Source organism: Macaca thibetana, chromosome 9, assembly GCF_024542745.1.
Source record: "Macaca thibetana thibetana isolate TM-01 chromosome 9, ASM2454274v1, whole genome shotgun sequence".
Lineage (NCBI taxonomy): Eukaryota > Metazoa > Chordata > Mammalia > Primates > Cercopithecidae > Macaca > Macaca thibetana.
This window is the reverse complement of record NC_065586.1, coordinates 95,877,680-95,892,749: the sequence shown is the minus strand read 5'-3', so window position 1 is coordinate 95,892,749 and position 15,070 is coordinate 95,877,680. Positions and strand designations below refer to the sequence as shown.

The following is a 15,070-nucleotide window of genomic DNA, read 5'->3' as shown; positions in this document are numbered from 1 at the left end:
CTTATGTCTACAGAAAAATTTAAAAATTAGCAGGGTGTGGTGGTGCACGCCTGTGGTCCCAGCTACTTGGGAGGCTGAGGTGGGAGGATCACTTGAACATAGGAGGTTGAAGGTGAGCCATGATTGTGCCAATGTACTCCAGCCTGGGCAACAGACTGAGACTCTCTCAAAAAAGAAAAGAAAAGAAAAGAAAATGTTCATCTTGAAATTCAAATAATTTAACAAACTTATATTAATTTAAAGCACTTAAAAGACATACCCTGAAAATAAAATAAAATATAAGACATAGTGTGGGCATCAGTGGGGATGGTAGAATAGGAACCTCCAGATATCTACTCCTCCATAAAAGCAATAAGAATAATGACCAAAAAATGGTCAAAGTCAACTTTTTCAGAGCTCTGAAATTAACCAAAGGCTTGCAACAATCCCAGGAACATTTGTTTTTTTGAAGAGCTGACACTCAGTAATAACAGTAAGCTTGGTGGCAGTTTAACTTACCCTATTTCTGTCCCCCTCTCCTTGGCTGCTACAGCCTAGAAAACTAACAGCCATACAATCCTAATAGCCATGAAAACCAGCAGCCTAGCAGCCACTGGAGGGGGCAGAGTGGGTTCAGAATGCTCCCAAAAGCCCCATCCCTGGAGAACTGACATTATCTCACCTATCTGGAATTCCCTGAAAACCCCCATTTACAGGGCCTATTTGACCTAATGCTGAGCTAGCTCAAACAATCAGCAGCAATTATTTAACATCACAGCAGCTGCCTGAGGTGGTGATAACACTTGGGGCAAATAAGAAGCTGACCAAAAACTTAAAAGGAAAAGCTGGGAAATAAGATGCTCACAGGGGCTTTGATCTCTCTGATATATTCCCAGCAATCTAGAATGCCACGTACACATGCAGAGCTGTGCACATGTCCAGGAAAGATGGAAGAGGGCTCTAATCTCCCACTTCTGGCTGACCATGTGGCTCTGTATAAGCAGGAAGTGAAGGCTAAGGCAGAGATGTAAATTGCTGGAGCGCTGAAGACATGCTCCCCATCACCCACAACACACACACAGAGCCTCTCAGCAAAGGCTGAGACATTTATTGTTTCCAAGCATTTAAGGAAGTCTCTGTCTAATCACTAGCTGACCACTAAGCCAACCAAACAGAGACCTCAGTGGTCACACATGACAATGACAAAGAATACAGACTTAACAGAATTAGTTCAGGAAATGAAACAAATAGGAAGAACAACCACAACAAACAGCAATAACAAAGATTGCCAAACCACTGGAAACTAGGTGAGAGGCCTTGAACAGATTATTGCCTAGCACCTTAAGAAAGAATTAATCCTGCTGACACCTTGATGTTGCCCTTCCAGCCTCCAGAAATATGTGGCCATTCAGTTTGTGATGTGTTGTTAAGGCAGCTAATTAGGAAACTCATACACAGAACCAATCTCAGTGCAGCTCAGCTTGCCCTCCTGCCCTTCTCTTCATTCCACCAAGTCCCAGATCCCAGGGCCAACGCAGCAGCATCCTAGGCTCTGGAGCTTACAAAACTGCTCAGAAATGTTCTCTCAGTGTTCACCAGAAAAAGGGCTTACGGGAATGTTTTGTAAACTGTTCTTTGTATATTAAAGACAGGATTCTTCAAAGGAAAAGAGGTTTATAACAGAATCCAGAAACTCAGATCCAGGCTAATCAGAAAAAAATGTTTACCATTAGCATAGGACAACTGCCCGATTTTCTTACAGTAACCATGGTGATGTGGTTGAGCAATAACTCAGGGAACTCTAGCAGTAGACACTGTTCTTTCCTTGGGACATTCACTCCCCACTCCAGGCAGGTGCTTTTTGTTTTCTCCAGGCTACTATCTAGAGCACATAAAGGTTGATGCAAAGCTTTCAATCACTCCTTTCTGCTGTTCCCTGATACTCCTGCCCCACTCTCCTGGCCAGGCTCCCAATTTCTGTCACCTACACTATCCTGTTCTTTGTTCCTGCCTTCTTCCTCCGAAGCTTACAAACTTCCTGGTTTAGATTTTTCTTCTTCTTTTTTTTTGAGCAGAGATGGGGTTTCACTATATAGCCCAGGGTGGTCTCAAACTCCTGGGCTCAAGTGATTCTTCTGCCTTGGCCTCCCAAAGTGCTGGGATTACAGGTGTGAGCCACTGCATCCAGCCCTGGCTTAGATTTTTCTTTCAAACTCTTGGGCTTCCCAGGGTGGTTTTTTTTTTTTTTTTTTTTTTTTTGAGATGGAGTTTTACTCTTGTTGCCCAGGCTAGAGTGCAATGGAGGGATCTCAGCTCACCACAATCTCTGCCTCCCAGGTTCAAACAATTCTCCTGCCTCAGCCTCCCAAGCAGCTGGGATTACAGGCATGTGCCACCATGCCTGGCTGATTTTGTGTTTTTAGTAGACACAGGGTTTCTCCATGTTGGTCAGGCTGGTCTCGAACTCCTGACCTCAGGTGATCCACCCGCCTCAACCTCCCAAAGTGCTGGGATTACAAGCATGAGCCATCGAGCCCGGCCCTCCCAGGGTAGTTTTAAACCATTATTTGTCCTCACTTCATGGTCAGAACATGCTACCACTTGTAGGCTGTGTAGCTACTCCCTCATCTGACTGATTTCTGGAATGCTCCTACACCCTTCTGCCCTGGCTTTCTCAGACCTGAACTCCTGCTGGTGACCACCTGAGGGTGATAACCAGACCTATGCACAGGACTGCTGTTGGCAGGTCCTTGGGAAGGGTCACAGTAAACAGAGCTCCACTGCTGACTAGGGCTAACTGGTGAACCCAATGGTGGTGATATTAGAGGCTATTGCTATGGTACACTCTGAGACTATGCAACTGCCATAATTTTTTTTTTTCTGGTTCAAACACCCAGTGGTTTTGGTATATTAATCAAAATCCTTTTGTTAGGGTTTACCAAGAATTTAGCAGTACACTAATAGTGCCAGCCCAGGGAGCTGTTGAGGAAGTTGTTTAATGGATTTGGGGTAGATGGGGTAACATGTGTGACTAGAGTCAATAGGAACATGGCATCCCTAAAAGAGGGACTGTTGTGCCACTGGTGTTTCTTCCACAAGGGTTACTCATTCAGACTTTCAGTTGTGCCCTTCTAAACAGTGTCCTTTGATTGCGTGTCAGATATCAGATGAGCAGGATAAGCCACCAGTTTGGCCCAGGCATAGAGTTTCAATTTCTATGTTTCCTCAAAGAGACTCAAAACCCAGAAAGCAGAGTTTGAATCTCTGGGTAGTTTGCTTCCAAATCTAGTTCACTGGATACTGTACAGTTCAGGAAGTAGATACTGGTTTACCATTCCCTCCATGGCCCAAATTCTATCTTGTCCCAATCCTCCTTACATACCTGTGGTTTCCTCTTCAGGGCCTGTATGTCTTAGAAATGTCTTCAGATTCTTAGCAAACTCTCCTTTTTGGGCCAGGAGAGCACTGTAGGATCCTTTCTCTATAATTGTGCCATTCCCCAGAACTACTATCTCATCCACTTGAGGAAGAAAGTGCATGCTATGTGTAACCAAGAGTCGAGTCTATAAAAATAATATGAAGTTGTGTTAATTACCATATGTCCACCATCTTCCCTGTCTTACTTGCCAGACATGTCCTCCCCTCTCCCTGCCACCCCACCTTTGTATCTTCATCATGTTCAATGATTTCTCACCTTGCCTTTCAACAGGCCATTGGGGCCCAAGACCTTATTAAAAATATGTTTTCCTACATGAGCATCCACAGCAGACAAAGGGTCATCTAGAAGATAGATGTCTAAATTTTGGTAGGTAGCTCTGGCCAGGCTGATCCGCTGCTTCTGACCCCCACTGAGATTTATACCCTGAAGAAGAAAATAATTTATATTAAGCACTACTCCCTAGACCCACCTTCACAGAATCTAATAGGGAGGGGTAAAAGGAAGAAATTTATCTCAATAAGGTGTCAAGGGGTTAAAAATCTAACAAGTTCCTTTATACAAATAAAGAACTGATTCAAATAAATAACTTTAGGACCAACAATTAAAGACATGGCCAACTTATCACTTTTTATCAGATAATTTACTTATTTAATGGTTTTGTTGCTTGTCACCCCATGAGAATGTAGAACAGAGGTTTTTTCTGTTTTGTTCATGGATGTAACCCCAGCACTTAAAACAGTATTTGACATATAGTAGGTGCTCAATAAGTGTATGCTAATTAATGAACAAAATTACTCTAGAGCAGTATCTTCACTAATCTTCTAACATCTTGAGATTTTTTTGTTCCCAAAGATTGCTACATTTATTTCTAGTGCTGGGGAGGGAGGATGAAAACATCCTAAATATGCAGGGTTTTTATTTAGAGATTTCAAAAGAAATTATGCTAGATCTGTATAATAAATACAATATAGTCATTAAAAATCTTTTTCTTTTTTTGAGATGGAGTCTTGCTCCATTGCCCAGGCTGCAGTGCAGTGGCACAATCTCAGCTCACTGCAACCTCCGCCTCCTTGGTTCAAGCAATTCTCCTGTCTCAGCCTCCCAAGTAGCTGGGACTACAGGCGCCTGCTACCACGCAAGGCTAATTTTTGTATTTTTAGTAGAGATGGGGTTTCACCTTGTTGGTCAGGTTGGTCTCAAACTCCTGACCTCAGGTGATCCACCCGCCTCAGCCTCCCAAAGTGCTGGGATTACAGGCGTGAGCCACTGCGCCCAGCCCTAAAAATCTATTTTTAGGAAAGGCCTTTAATAACATCAGAAGATAATTCACAGTAAACGTCTAAGTGTTCAAAGCAGATTAGTAGAATCTTCCCCTGACCTTGCTGATACAGAAGTAGAATCAGGACACCTAGGCTCTGGTCCCACTTCTGCCCAACCTCCTGTGAGATCAACCTTGGGCCAGTCACTGTTAACTTCTTATGGCCTTTGCCTCATCATCTTTGATTTAAATTATATAATTCCTGTATCTGCTTCCAAGCAGAAAGTTTTAAAATTCTGAGTTATTACGTGGAATATTGTGACCCCGTGTAGTTCTTCACCACCATCCTCACTTTTTCTCTTCAATATGCCTTCACCCTTGAAGATCCCTTGTTATCCCAAGTACCTTCTCTCCAATCTCAGCCAAATCTCCTCCAGGCAGCATTTCCAAGTCTGGGAGGAGAGCACAGGCCTCCAGGACTTGCTGGTACCTCTTTTCATTCAACTCGGCTCCAAAAAGGATGTTTTCCTTGATGGTGCCATTCTGAATCCAGGACTGCTGTGGGATATAGGCAGTGGTGCCCTAGATGAAAAAGGATCAGACCATATTACAGCTGCACCTCCAGAAATGCAGGGTTGAAGGATGAGGTGGCTGGAGAGGGGGAAGAAACAAATGGAGTTTAAATTTGAAGAACTATGCATCAGGATGACTGAGGATCTGATATTTATTCATGTGCTTGTAGTTATTCCACTCTCAGGACTCAATATCCTCTTCACCATCAAAAGCCCCCCTTTTGTTAGACTATGTTTTCCAGCCATGATCCTGAAAATTAGATGATAAATGTGTGTGTTGCTTCTAGAAGAGGGTTTCAGTCAAACCCAATTGAATTTACTAGGAGCAACAAAGGGCTAACACTGACGAGGGAATGGTATAGATCAGCGGTCCCCAACCTTTTTTGGCACCAGGGACCAGTTTTGTGGAAGACAATTTTTCCATGGATGGGGTGGTGGTGGGAGATGGTTTCGGGATGAAACTGTTCCACCTCAGATCATCAGGCAGTAGATGCAGCCTAGATCCTTGGCATGTGCAGTTCACAAAAGGGTTCGTGGTCCTATGAGAATCTAATGCTGCTGCTGATCTGACAGGAGGTGGAGCTCAGGTGGTAATGCTAGCTCGCCGCTCACCTTCTCCTGTGTAGCCTGGTTCCCAACAGGCCATGGAACAGTACCAGTCTGAGGCCCAGGGGTTGGGGACCCCTGGCATAGATGACATCTTAGGAAGCAAGATTATATCCAAAGAGAGATGGAGCCTGGGTGCGGTGGCTCATGCTTGTAATCCCAGCACTTTGGGAGGTCAAAGTAGGCGAATCACCTGAGGTCAGGAGTGACCAGCCTGGCCAACATGGTGAAACTCCATCTCTACTAAAAACACAAAAAGTAGCTGGATATGGTGGCACAAGTCTGTAATCCCAACTACTCGGGAATCTGAGGCAGGAGAATCCCTTGAACCCAGGAGGCAGAGGCTGCAGTGAGCTCAGATTGGGCCACTGCACTCCAGCCTGGGATACAGAGTGAGGCTCCATCTCAAACAAACAAACAAAAAACAGAGATGGAGGCCGGGCGCGGTGGCTCACGCCTGTAATTCCAGTACTTTGGGAGGCTAAGGCAGGTGGATCACAAGGTCAGGAGTTCAAGACCAGCCTGGCCAAGATGGTGAAACCCTGTCTCTACTAAGAATACAAAATTAGCCGGGCGTAGTGACATGTGCCTGTAATCCCAACTACTCAGGAGGCTGAGGAAGAGAACTGCTTGAACCTAGGAGGCAGAGGTTGCAGTGAGCCGAGATCGTGTACCACTGCACTCCAGCCTGGGTGACAGACTGAGACTCCGTCTCAAAAAAAAAAAAAAAAAAAGAACAACCAGAAATGGAGACCAACAAATGCCTGTGTTTGAGGAAGAACACAGTTATGAGTTAGCAAGAAAAAAAGCTTCCCCAAAGGGGTTAGAAGACAGACTTAAATCTGTAGTCTGCTCTGCTATAGTGCATGTTTTTAAAATTGCAAATTAGTAGGCCGGGCGCAGTGGCTCAAGCCTGTAATCCCAGCACTTTGGGAGGTCGAGACAGGCGGATCACGAGGTCAGGAGATCGAGACCATCCTGGCTAACACGGTGAAACCCCGTCTCTACTAAAAAATACAAAAAACTAGCCAGGCGACGTGGCGGGCGCCTGTAGTCCCAGCTATTCGGGAGGCTGAGGCAGGAGAATGGCGTAAACCCGGGAGGCCTGAGCTGAGATCAGGCCACTGCACTCCAGCCTGGGCGACAGAGCAAGACTCCATCTCAAAAAAAAAAAAAAAAAAAAAAAATTGCAAATTCGTTCATTAGTGATTGCTAAATCAGGAAACGATGTCAGTATATTGTAGAAGAACAGCTGGTTCTTAAATTTTTTTTCCAAGCAGGTCAGTATAAATCAATTGGAGGAAGCATTCTCATACTTAAAAAGAAACTCTTAGCAATATATGAAGATCTTAAGAAAAAAAGCTGAAAATCTATAGATTCGCCTCTCTTTGGTACAAGTAGTGGTAACAATTCAAAAATGGCTATAATTTTCCCTAAATTTAGCTCTCTGGAAAAGTTCAGAGTACTGATGAAGATGCCATGAAAACATTTTCCTCTGTGTTAAAAAAAATCATAATTAGCCAGGCGCAGTGGCTTACCCATATAATCCCAGCACTTTGGGAGGCTGAGGCAGATGGATCACTTGAGGCCAGGAGTTTGAGACCAGCCTGGACAACATGGCAAAACCCCGCCTCTACTAAAAGTACAAAAATTAGCTGGGCATCATCAGTGATAGACTGGATAAAGAAAATGTGGCACATATATACCATGGAACACTATGCAGCCATAAAAAGGAATGAGATCATGTCCTTTGTAGGGACATGGATGAAGCTAGAAGCATCATCCTCAGCAAACTAACACAGGAACAGAAAACCAAACACTGCATGTTCTTACTCATAAGTGGGAGTTGAACAGTGAAAACACATGGATACAGGGAGGGGAACATCATATACCGGGGCTTATTGGGGGCTGAGGGGCGAGGGGAGGGAACCTAGATGACAGGTCAATAGGTGCAGCAAACCACCATGGCACACGTATACCTATGTAACAAACCTACATGTTCTGCACATGTATCCTGGAACTTAAAGTAAAAAAATTTTTAAAAATTAAAAAAAAAAAGTTAGTGGGGCATAGTGGCACACACCTGTAATCCCAGCTATTTGGGAGACTGAGGCAGGAGAATCGCTTGAAACCAGGAGATGGAGGTTGCAGTGAGCTGAGATTGCACTATTGCACTCCAGCCTGAATGACACAGCGAGACTCTGTCCCAAAAAATGTATATATAATTGATGAAGACAACACCCTACACCAGATTTTTATTTTGGAAGCAAATGCCATCAAAGATTTAGCTCTCAAAGGAGGGAGAGAGAGGCCCAAGACTAACTGTAATGTTGGGTGCAAATGCCGGTGCTGATTTTACAAGGTTACTGTTTTTATTGCTCTCGATGTTATTGCTATGGTTGGTATTGTTTTTGTTGGTAGTTTGATTACAAAGTTATATAAGTTTTTAGTGATCTATTACAATTCTTTTCCCCTAGGTCCTTTTATTTTTATTGTACAGTTTTGCAGAATGTGTGATTTTTCAGAAACAAATACATAGATAAAGCAGAAATGCCTATACTTTTTTTTTTTTTTTTTTTTTTGAGACAGAGTCTCTTTCTGTTGCTCAGGCTGGAGTGCAGTGGCATGATCTTGGCTCACTGCAGCCCTCCTGGGCTCAAGTGATTCTCATGCCTCAGCCTCCCAAGTAGCTGGGATTATAGGCGCGTGCCACCATGCCCGGCTAATTTTGTATTTTTAGTAGAGACGGGGTTTCACCATGTTGACCAGATTAGTCTCGAACTCCTGACCTCAGGTGATCCACCTCCCTCAGCCTCTCAAAGTGCTGGGATTACAGGTGTGAGTCACCGCGCCTGGCCAGAAACGCCTATATTTTGAAGGAAGACCTCTCTAATCAACAGTTTTCACACTGTAGTATGCATATGAGAATCACCTTTAGAGCTCCTTAAAAATGCAGATTCCCAAATCTTAGCCCCAGCAACTGATTATATAAAGTTGAAATGGGACAGAAAAATCACAGTCCACAGATCTACCAAATGTCTCCAAGGCCTCACCTACTAGCCCTCAGTGCCTTCTCCCCAGTGAGGCAAAAGCACGAAGGGAGTCAGAGGGAGGCTCCCTGCTGACATTCGGGAGTCAGAGGCATTTGCAATGGCATTCCCTCTCACCTTGATGGTGATGTGCCCATGGACATTTTCCATTTCTCCCAGCATGGCTGATATCAAGGAGGACTTCCCAGAGCCGACAGGCCCCATCACAGCCACAAGTTGGCCTGGCATAATGTCCAGGTTCACACTGAAAGAGAGGAATGTCTTTGAAGGAGATAGCAGGGGTTGGGTATTAAAGAGTAGCTCAAGTCACTTCTCTGAGTCTCCACGAAGTCTGGTATTAGGAGATTTCCCCTCAAGATTGGAAAATTTGCCTTGGATATACAAGACCCCAAAGTGCTTCTTTAATACTTTTTCTTTTTGTTTTTTCTTAGCTCTAAAAGGCTAGAGAATGAGCCCCAATGAGCCCTAATTTATCCAACTCATCTGTAAGCTGTTTGTGCCAAATGTGCATTTCCAATGATAACATTCTCCTAGAACGAACATGGTTACCCGTTGAACAAGACCCTATTGGGGGCCTGGAGACCTGGCTTGGTTCAAGTCCCAACCCTGACGCTGCTGGGCTATGTCATCTTGGAAGGTCACTTCCTTTGGACTAAGGACCCCTCCTTTCTTACTAATGGGATTGGACTAGATTAACATTTCCCAAATTTAGCTGCTAAATGTGTCACCTGGAACATTTGCTGAAAGTAGATTCCCTTGCCTTTCTCCTAAATATTTGACTGTATCTGGCTGGGTAGGGGCCCACACTGGAACTGGTTCCTGGAAACTCTGTGTGCCAGCCCTGTTATTTGAGTTTCTAGAACACTAGGAACATTAGGAACTTGTTCACAGTCTTTCTGAATCTGCCCATTGAGCTGAATTTCTTCCAGACCTGTAACAGTATGGTAGAAGCCCTGCCCAGTTTCCTCTCTGGAAAGGGAAACTGCTGGGTTAGGAGGGTTCAGAGCAGATGCTCCTGCCCCTAGCTCATCGTGGGGCTAGCTCTGGAGTCCATGTTAAAGACTATAGGAACAAGATAGAGGAGTGGGAAGTCAGGAGTATAGTAAGGAGATAATAAGACATGCTCAGTTGTCCGAGATCGCGCCACTGCACTCTAGCCTGGGTGACAGAGCAAAACTCCGTCTCAAAAAAAAAAAAAAAAAAAAAAAAAAAGATGTGCTCAGTTGTGAAGAAAGAAAGATATGGCCTATTCAGGCCCCTGGTGTACTCTGCTGTGCTCAGTGGATGAATTGGGTGTGCTATTACACATGGTGCTTAAGAGACACACTATGTGCAGAAGATTCACACTAAGGAGCCAGATTCCAATGTTCCTGATTGCTATTCTTGGATGAATGAACTTATACTGAATTCAGGTTCTTGTGTTTATCTTCTACCATACCCAGAGACGTGGCCACCTGCCAACACTGCACCACCTCCATCCACAATCTGCACACACAAATGTCTTCATGGGATCACAGCTGGATATTCATGGTCCCATAGTAGGAAAGCAGGGTGGCAAATACAGTTATCAGGGGAAGGGGCTGAGAACCTTTGCTTTCAGCTCATCTCTCCAGGGGTTTGTCCTGCACTGGTATCTAATTGAAGACACGCACATAGCTCAATTCCCCATGTATTCTATTACACGGAATTTTCTGAGAATCGGCCAGGCAGTGAGAATGCTAAAGAACATTAGGGTGGAAAGAAGGCAACTCACTCTCGGATTGTGGCTTCCATATCACGTTCCCAGGTAAAGGAGGCCTCAGAAAACTGCACGGCTTTGTCTGTTGAGAAAAAGTCCTCTTTTGGTCAAATGTACGTCCCCATGTGACTGTCTGCCCTTTCTCAGCCCTCATGTGTCTCCGCTTTCTCCATCAGCACCCGGGATTGTTTCTGCTAAGTGCTGGCTCCTATGCTAACAGGAGGCAAATGAAATCTCCTAGAATGAGACCAGAAGTGGCCTGCATATGAAGTCCTTTTTTTTTTTGAGTCATGGTCTCACTTTGTCACCCAGACTGGAGTGCAGTGGTGCAATCTCGGCTGACTGCCGCCTTGACTTTCCAGGCTCAAGAGATTCTCCTGCTTCAGCCTCCAGGTAGATGGGACTACAGGCATGCACCACCATGCCCCGCTAATTTTTGTATTTTTAGTAGAGACAGTTTCGTCATGTCACCCAGGCTAGTTTCCAACTCATGGACTCAAGCAATCTGCCCGGCTCAGCCTCCCAAAGGCCTGGGATTACAGGCCACTGTGTCCAGCTTAAAGTCCTTTTTTTTTCTTTTTGTTTCATTTTGTTTTTTTGAGATGCAGTTTCACTCCTGTCACCCAGGCTGGAGTGCAATGGTGCAATCTCAGCTCACCGCAACCTCTACCTCCCAGGTTCAAGTGATTCTCCTGCCTCAGCCTCCCGAGTAGCCAGGATTACAGGCATGTGCCACCACACTCAGCTAATTTTGTATTTTTAGTAGAGACGGGGTTTCTCCATGTTGGTCAGGCTGGTGTCAAACTCCTGACCTCAGGTGATCCGCCTGCCTCGGCCTCCCAAAGTGCTGGGATTACAGGCGTGAGCCACTGTGCCCGGCTGAAGTTCTTTTTGATTCAGAACTCCCAAGCCTACTGGAAGGCCAGATTCCTGACCTACGCATACTCTGGGTATACTCTCAGGCCCTCTGTTGCCCAGTCCCCTTGTATGAATTCCACCTCCATATATAAATCCTCCCCACCATGGATTCCAGTCCTACTGCCCACTCTGGCCATGGTTGGCCCCCAACCTTTAAACCTTCAGAATCTGAGTATTCTTTCACTCTAGGCTACCTTCCCAATCCCACACACTTGGCTCCATCCTGACTTCTGCTTTCTGGATCCTTTGCAGGATTCCCTGCTTATCCTCAGAAGAGCTGGCCCAGCTTTATTTAGCAATCTAGTTGAGCAATCTGCTGTAAGTGTAAACATAATTCAAGTAAGAACAGTGTGTATCTTATGCAAGCATAGGCTCAAGACAAATCTCCAAGCTCTCTTTCAGTTTGCTGCTGCTAAGTTCTTGCATTATCAAAATTCTGGCACCAACACTGCGAATAAGTTTGGGAAGCGACTTCCAAATTTATTTACCAAAATTGCAGTCATGTCGAATGGCAGATGTGTCCAAGTCATCCCCTCCCAAGTACTTCTCCAGCCGCTCTGTGGAAACACCGGCCTAGAGAAGGACACAAAGGATCTCAAGAATTAAAGTCAGTAACAAGCACAAGCAGAGAGATTTTGACTTTGTCATTAGCCCATGATTTTCTATTTGCCACAGCTGGCCTCTCCTAAGCTCCACCAAACTCAGCCCTGGAAGCTATCCCACCATAGACAGATGGAAGTGGGTGCTCTATTTCAGTCCTTTAGCAAACTCATGGAGTTCAACTCCTCTGCTCTCTCCAGTCGTTGGCCCTAATTCCAGAAACTACGTATCTGCCTTCTAAGACAAAAACTTAACTTCTATCTGGTTCTAGTAACTAGGCCTTCTCATCAGTCTACTGCCTGTCTGGTGACCTTCCTCTGCAGCTCTGGTACTTGCCGCATATCAGTGGCTATGCTCAGGTACATGAGATTGGTATAATTATCCTCATTTTATAGTTAGATAAACTGGGGCTCAGAAAACTCATGATTTTATTAAGGTCAAACCACTGGTCTCCAGAAATCAAACAGATCTCTCTCTCTTGAAAGTTTACCAGCAAAAGTTAGACATGGGATGGGATAGCCAGTCATTCTGGACTCCAAGGCTCTTAACCAGAGATAGGCAGTCATCAGCGAGAGTGCCGACCTACCTGGAGCATGGAGGAGATCATCATGGGAAGCATGCTCAGGGGAAAGCGCAGGATGTTGAAGAGAGTAATGGAGGTGAAGGCCTTTTGTGCATCCAAAATATTGTTGCTATCCACCAGGACATAAACAGAAAATGTGACCACAGATACCTGGAAAGGGCAAGGTCATAAGCAATTTATTCCTAAAAGGGACAAAGCAGCATTGTGCTAGGTTTCAGGAGCACCGTATATCAGAGCTAAAGGCGCCTTGAGGGTGATCCAGCCTCTTCATGTACAGATGAGAAAACTGAGCCCAGGAGAGGAGGAAATATCTTCCCCAAGGTCACAAGGTCAATTAATGGATTACTAGGACCAGAGTTCAGGTCTCCTGGATCCTTTATCAGTGTTCCATCCACTATAGACCTACACCACCTTCCAAAAAAGACAAGAAAGCCTCCTAAGCCAAACCTTCCTGATACCACATGCTTGCTGTGCATCTTGAAAAGTTGCTCTGGGCTGCCAGACCACCGTACAGTACATGAAGGTGAAACTAGAGCTGGGGGTGTGGGACAAAGGAGGAAAAGCAGCATGGGGCGGTGAGAGGGACAAGTCCCCTGGATCTCGCGGTCAGGCCTAGAGGTGCCAGCTAGTCTATCAAAAGTGAACTTCCTTTTCAGGAAGCTGATGCAGGTCCAGGTGAACACCCAGGCGAATGCCCATGGACCCCTCTGCTACTCACCAGGACTGGAGTTAACTGGAAGATGAACATTACTACACATTGTAGTTGACTAAAGGCCAGCAGGTTCTTGAGCTCTTTCTTTCGGAGGTTTTGGACTTGGTCTCTGAATGAAGGTTCCCAGGCAAAATATTTCAGGATCTAATAAGTTGAAAAAAAATACAGCTCACATGATTGTCCCCGAAAGGGCACCAGGTGTATCCGATCCACCCATGTTTCAGGATATAGTCCCCAAAATGTGGGGAATAGAAATCCAGATTATAAAGTATGATTACAGAAAGGTAGCTTGTATTTGTTGACAACCTACTATGTACAAAGCATTTTAAATACATTATCTCACTTTATAACAACCTTATTATGACTAACTGTTCTAGTTTGCCTGGGACTAAAGGGCTGCCCAGAACACAGGCCTTCCAGTACTAAGACTTAAAAAGTTCTGGGCAAATCGAGGTGAGTTAGTCACATTACATTTGTGGAGTTATTATCTTCATTTAAATGATAAGGAAACAAGCTGAGAGAGGCAAGGGAACCTTCCCAAACTTTTGGCAAGTTAAACTACCCAGTGGTAGAGCTGAGATTCAAAACCAGCTCTCCTTTTAGTTTTGCCACATTAACAGAAGGACATATCAGAGCTCTGTGTGGAGAATTAACAAGGAGTTAAAAGGGGGCTCTGTTTTATTTTTAAGAAGTTTAGGATAATGTTAAGCTGTATTAATTCAAAACAATATTCAGTTAAAAGAAATCATTGGTCACCTCTGGAGGATGAAATGCATTATCATGAAAGCTGGTAAATGGAGGGGAAGAAGCAAAAATTTATTCTGCCTATCCCATACTAACTTCATTTTAGGGTAAACAACAAGCTGATGAAAGATAATTCTTCTTCATAAAATTCCAGCTAATCAATGTCAAGGGAATAACAGAATTAAAACATTTCACTCTTTTGCAGTTCCTAATGAAATAACAGACCTAGGCCATGATCATAAAATTCTTACAATAGTGTTTTTCACCTTGGTGGCATATTAGAATCACCTAGGGAACTTAAAAAAATATACATGTCTGGGCCTCGCTCCCAAAGAGTCCAATTTAAATGGTTTGAAGTAGGCCCCCAGCCTCAGTGGGTTTTACAAACTTCAAATTTCTCAGGTGATTCTAATGTGCTGCCAGCATCACAAACTACCGCTCTAGTGAAAGACTAGCAGGAAACCTTGTAAAGGATGGATCAGGCTGACACTGCCTGGGCCCACTCAAGTCATCATCGCTGCAGTTTGGAAGCACACAGCACCACTTGAAAGCAACCTGGTACTCCTACCCCCAAATGAACTCTAAATCAATCAAACCTTTAGATCTAACTATCAATTTACAGGAAGTAAGACAAATAACTTAGTTTTTTTGGAATGACCAAGACAAACACACACACACACACACACACACACACACACACACAGAGAGAGAGAGAGAAAACTGTTGTAGATTAAAATCACTATCAATTAAATACCATACCATGCATGGACATTTTTTGGGTCCTTATTCAACCTAACCAACAGCAAAACAAACAAACAAAAGGCACGTATGAGGCAAATGGAGAATTTTGATGGTATCAAAGAATGTTAAT

The 15,070-nt window shown here is 44.3% G+C and overlaps 1 protein-coding gene across 1 annotated transcript in view; it reads right to left on the bottom strand.

The window, feature by feature from the left end:
* ABCC2 (ATP binding cassette subfamily C member 2) overlaps window positions 1-15,070 on the bottom strand; it is a 60,580-nt gene that overhangs the window by 20,208 nt on the left and 25,302 nt on the right. The window contains exons 12-19 of the mRNA XM_050803135.1: window positions 13,462-13,599; window positions 12,747-12,893; window positions 12,049-12,133; window positions 10,658-10,724; window positions 9,022-9,148; window positions 5,082-5,258; window positions 3,674-3,841; window positions 3,362-3,542 (exon numbers count right to left, since the gene is read on the bottom strand). Of these exons, the coding sequence (XP_050659092.1) occupies window positions 3,362-3,542; window positions 3,674-3,841; window positions 5,082-5,258; window positions 9,022-9,148; window positions 10,658-10,724; window positions 12,049-12,133; window positions 12,747-12,893; window positions 13,462-13,599 (1,090 nt within the window). The remainder of the gene's footprint in view (window positions 1-3,361; window positions 3,543-3,673; window positions 3,842-5,081; window positions 5,259-9,021; window positions 9,149-10,657; window positions 10,725-12,048; window positions 12,134-12,746; window positions 12,894-13,461; window positions 13,600-15,070) is intronic.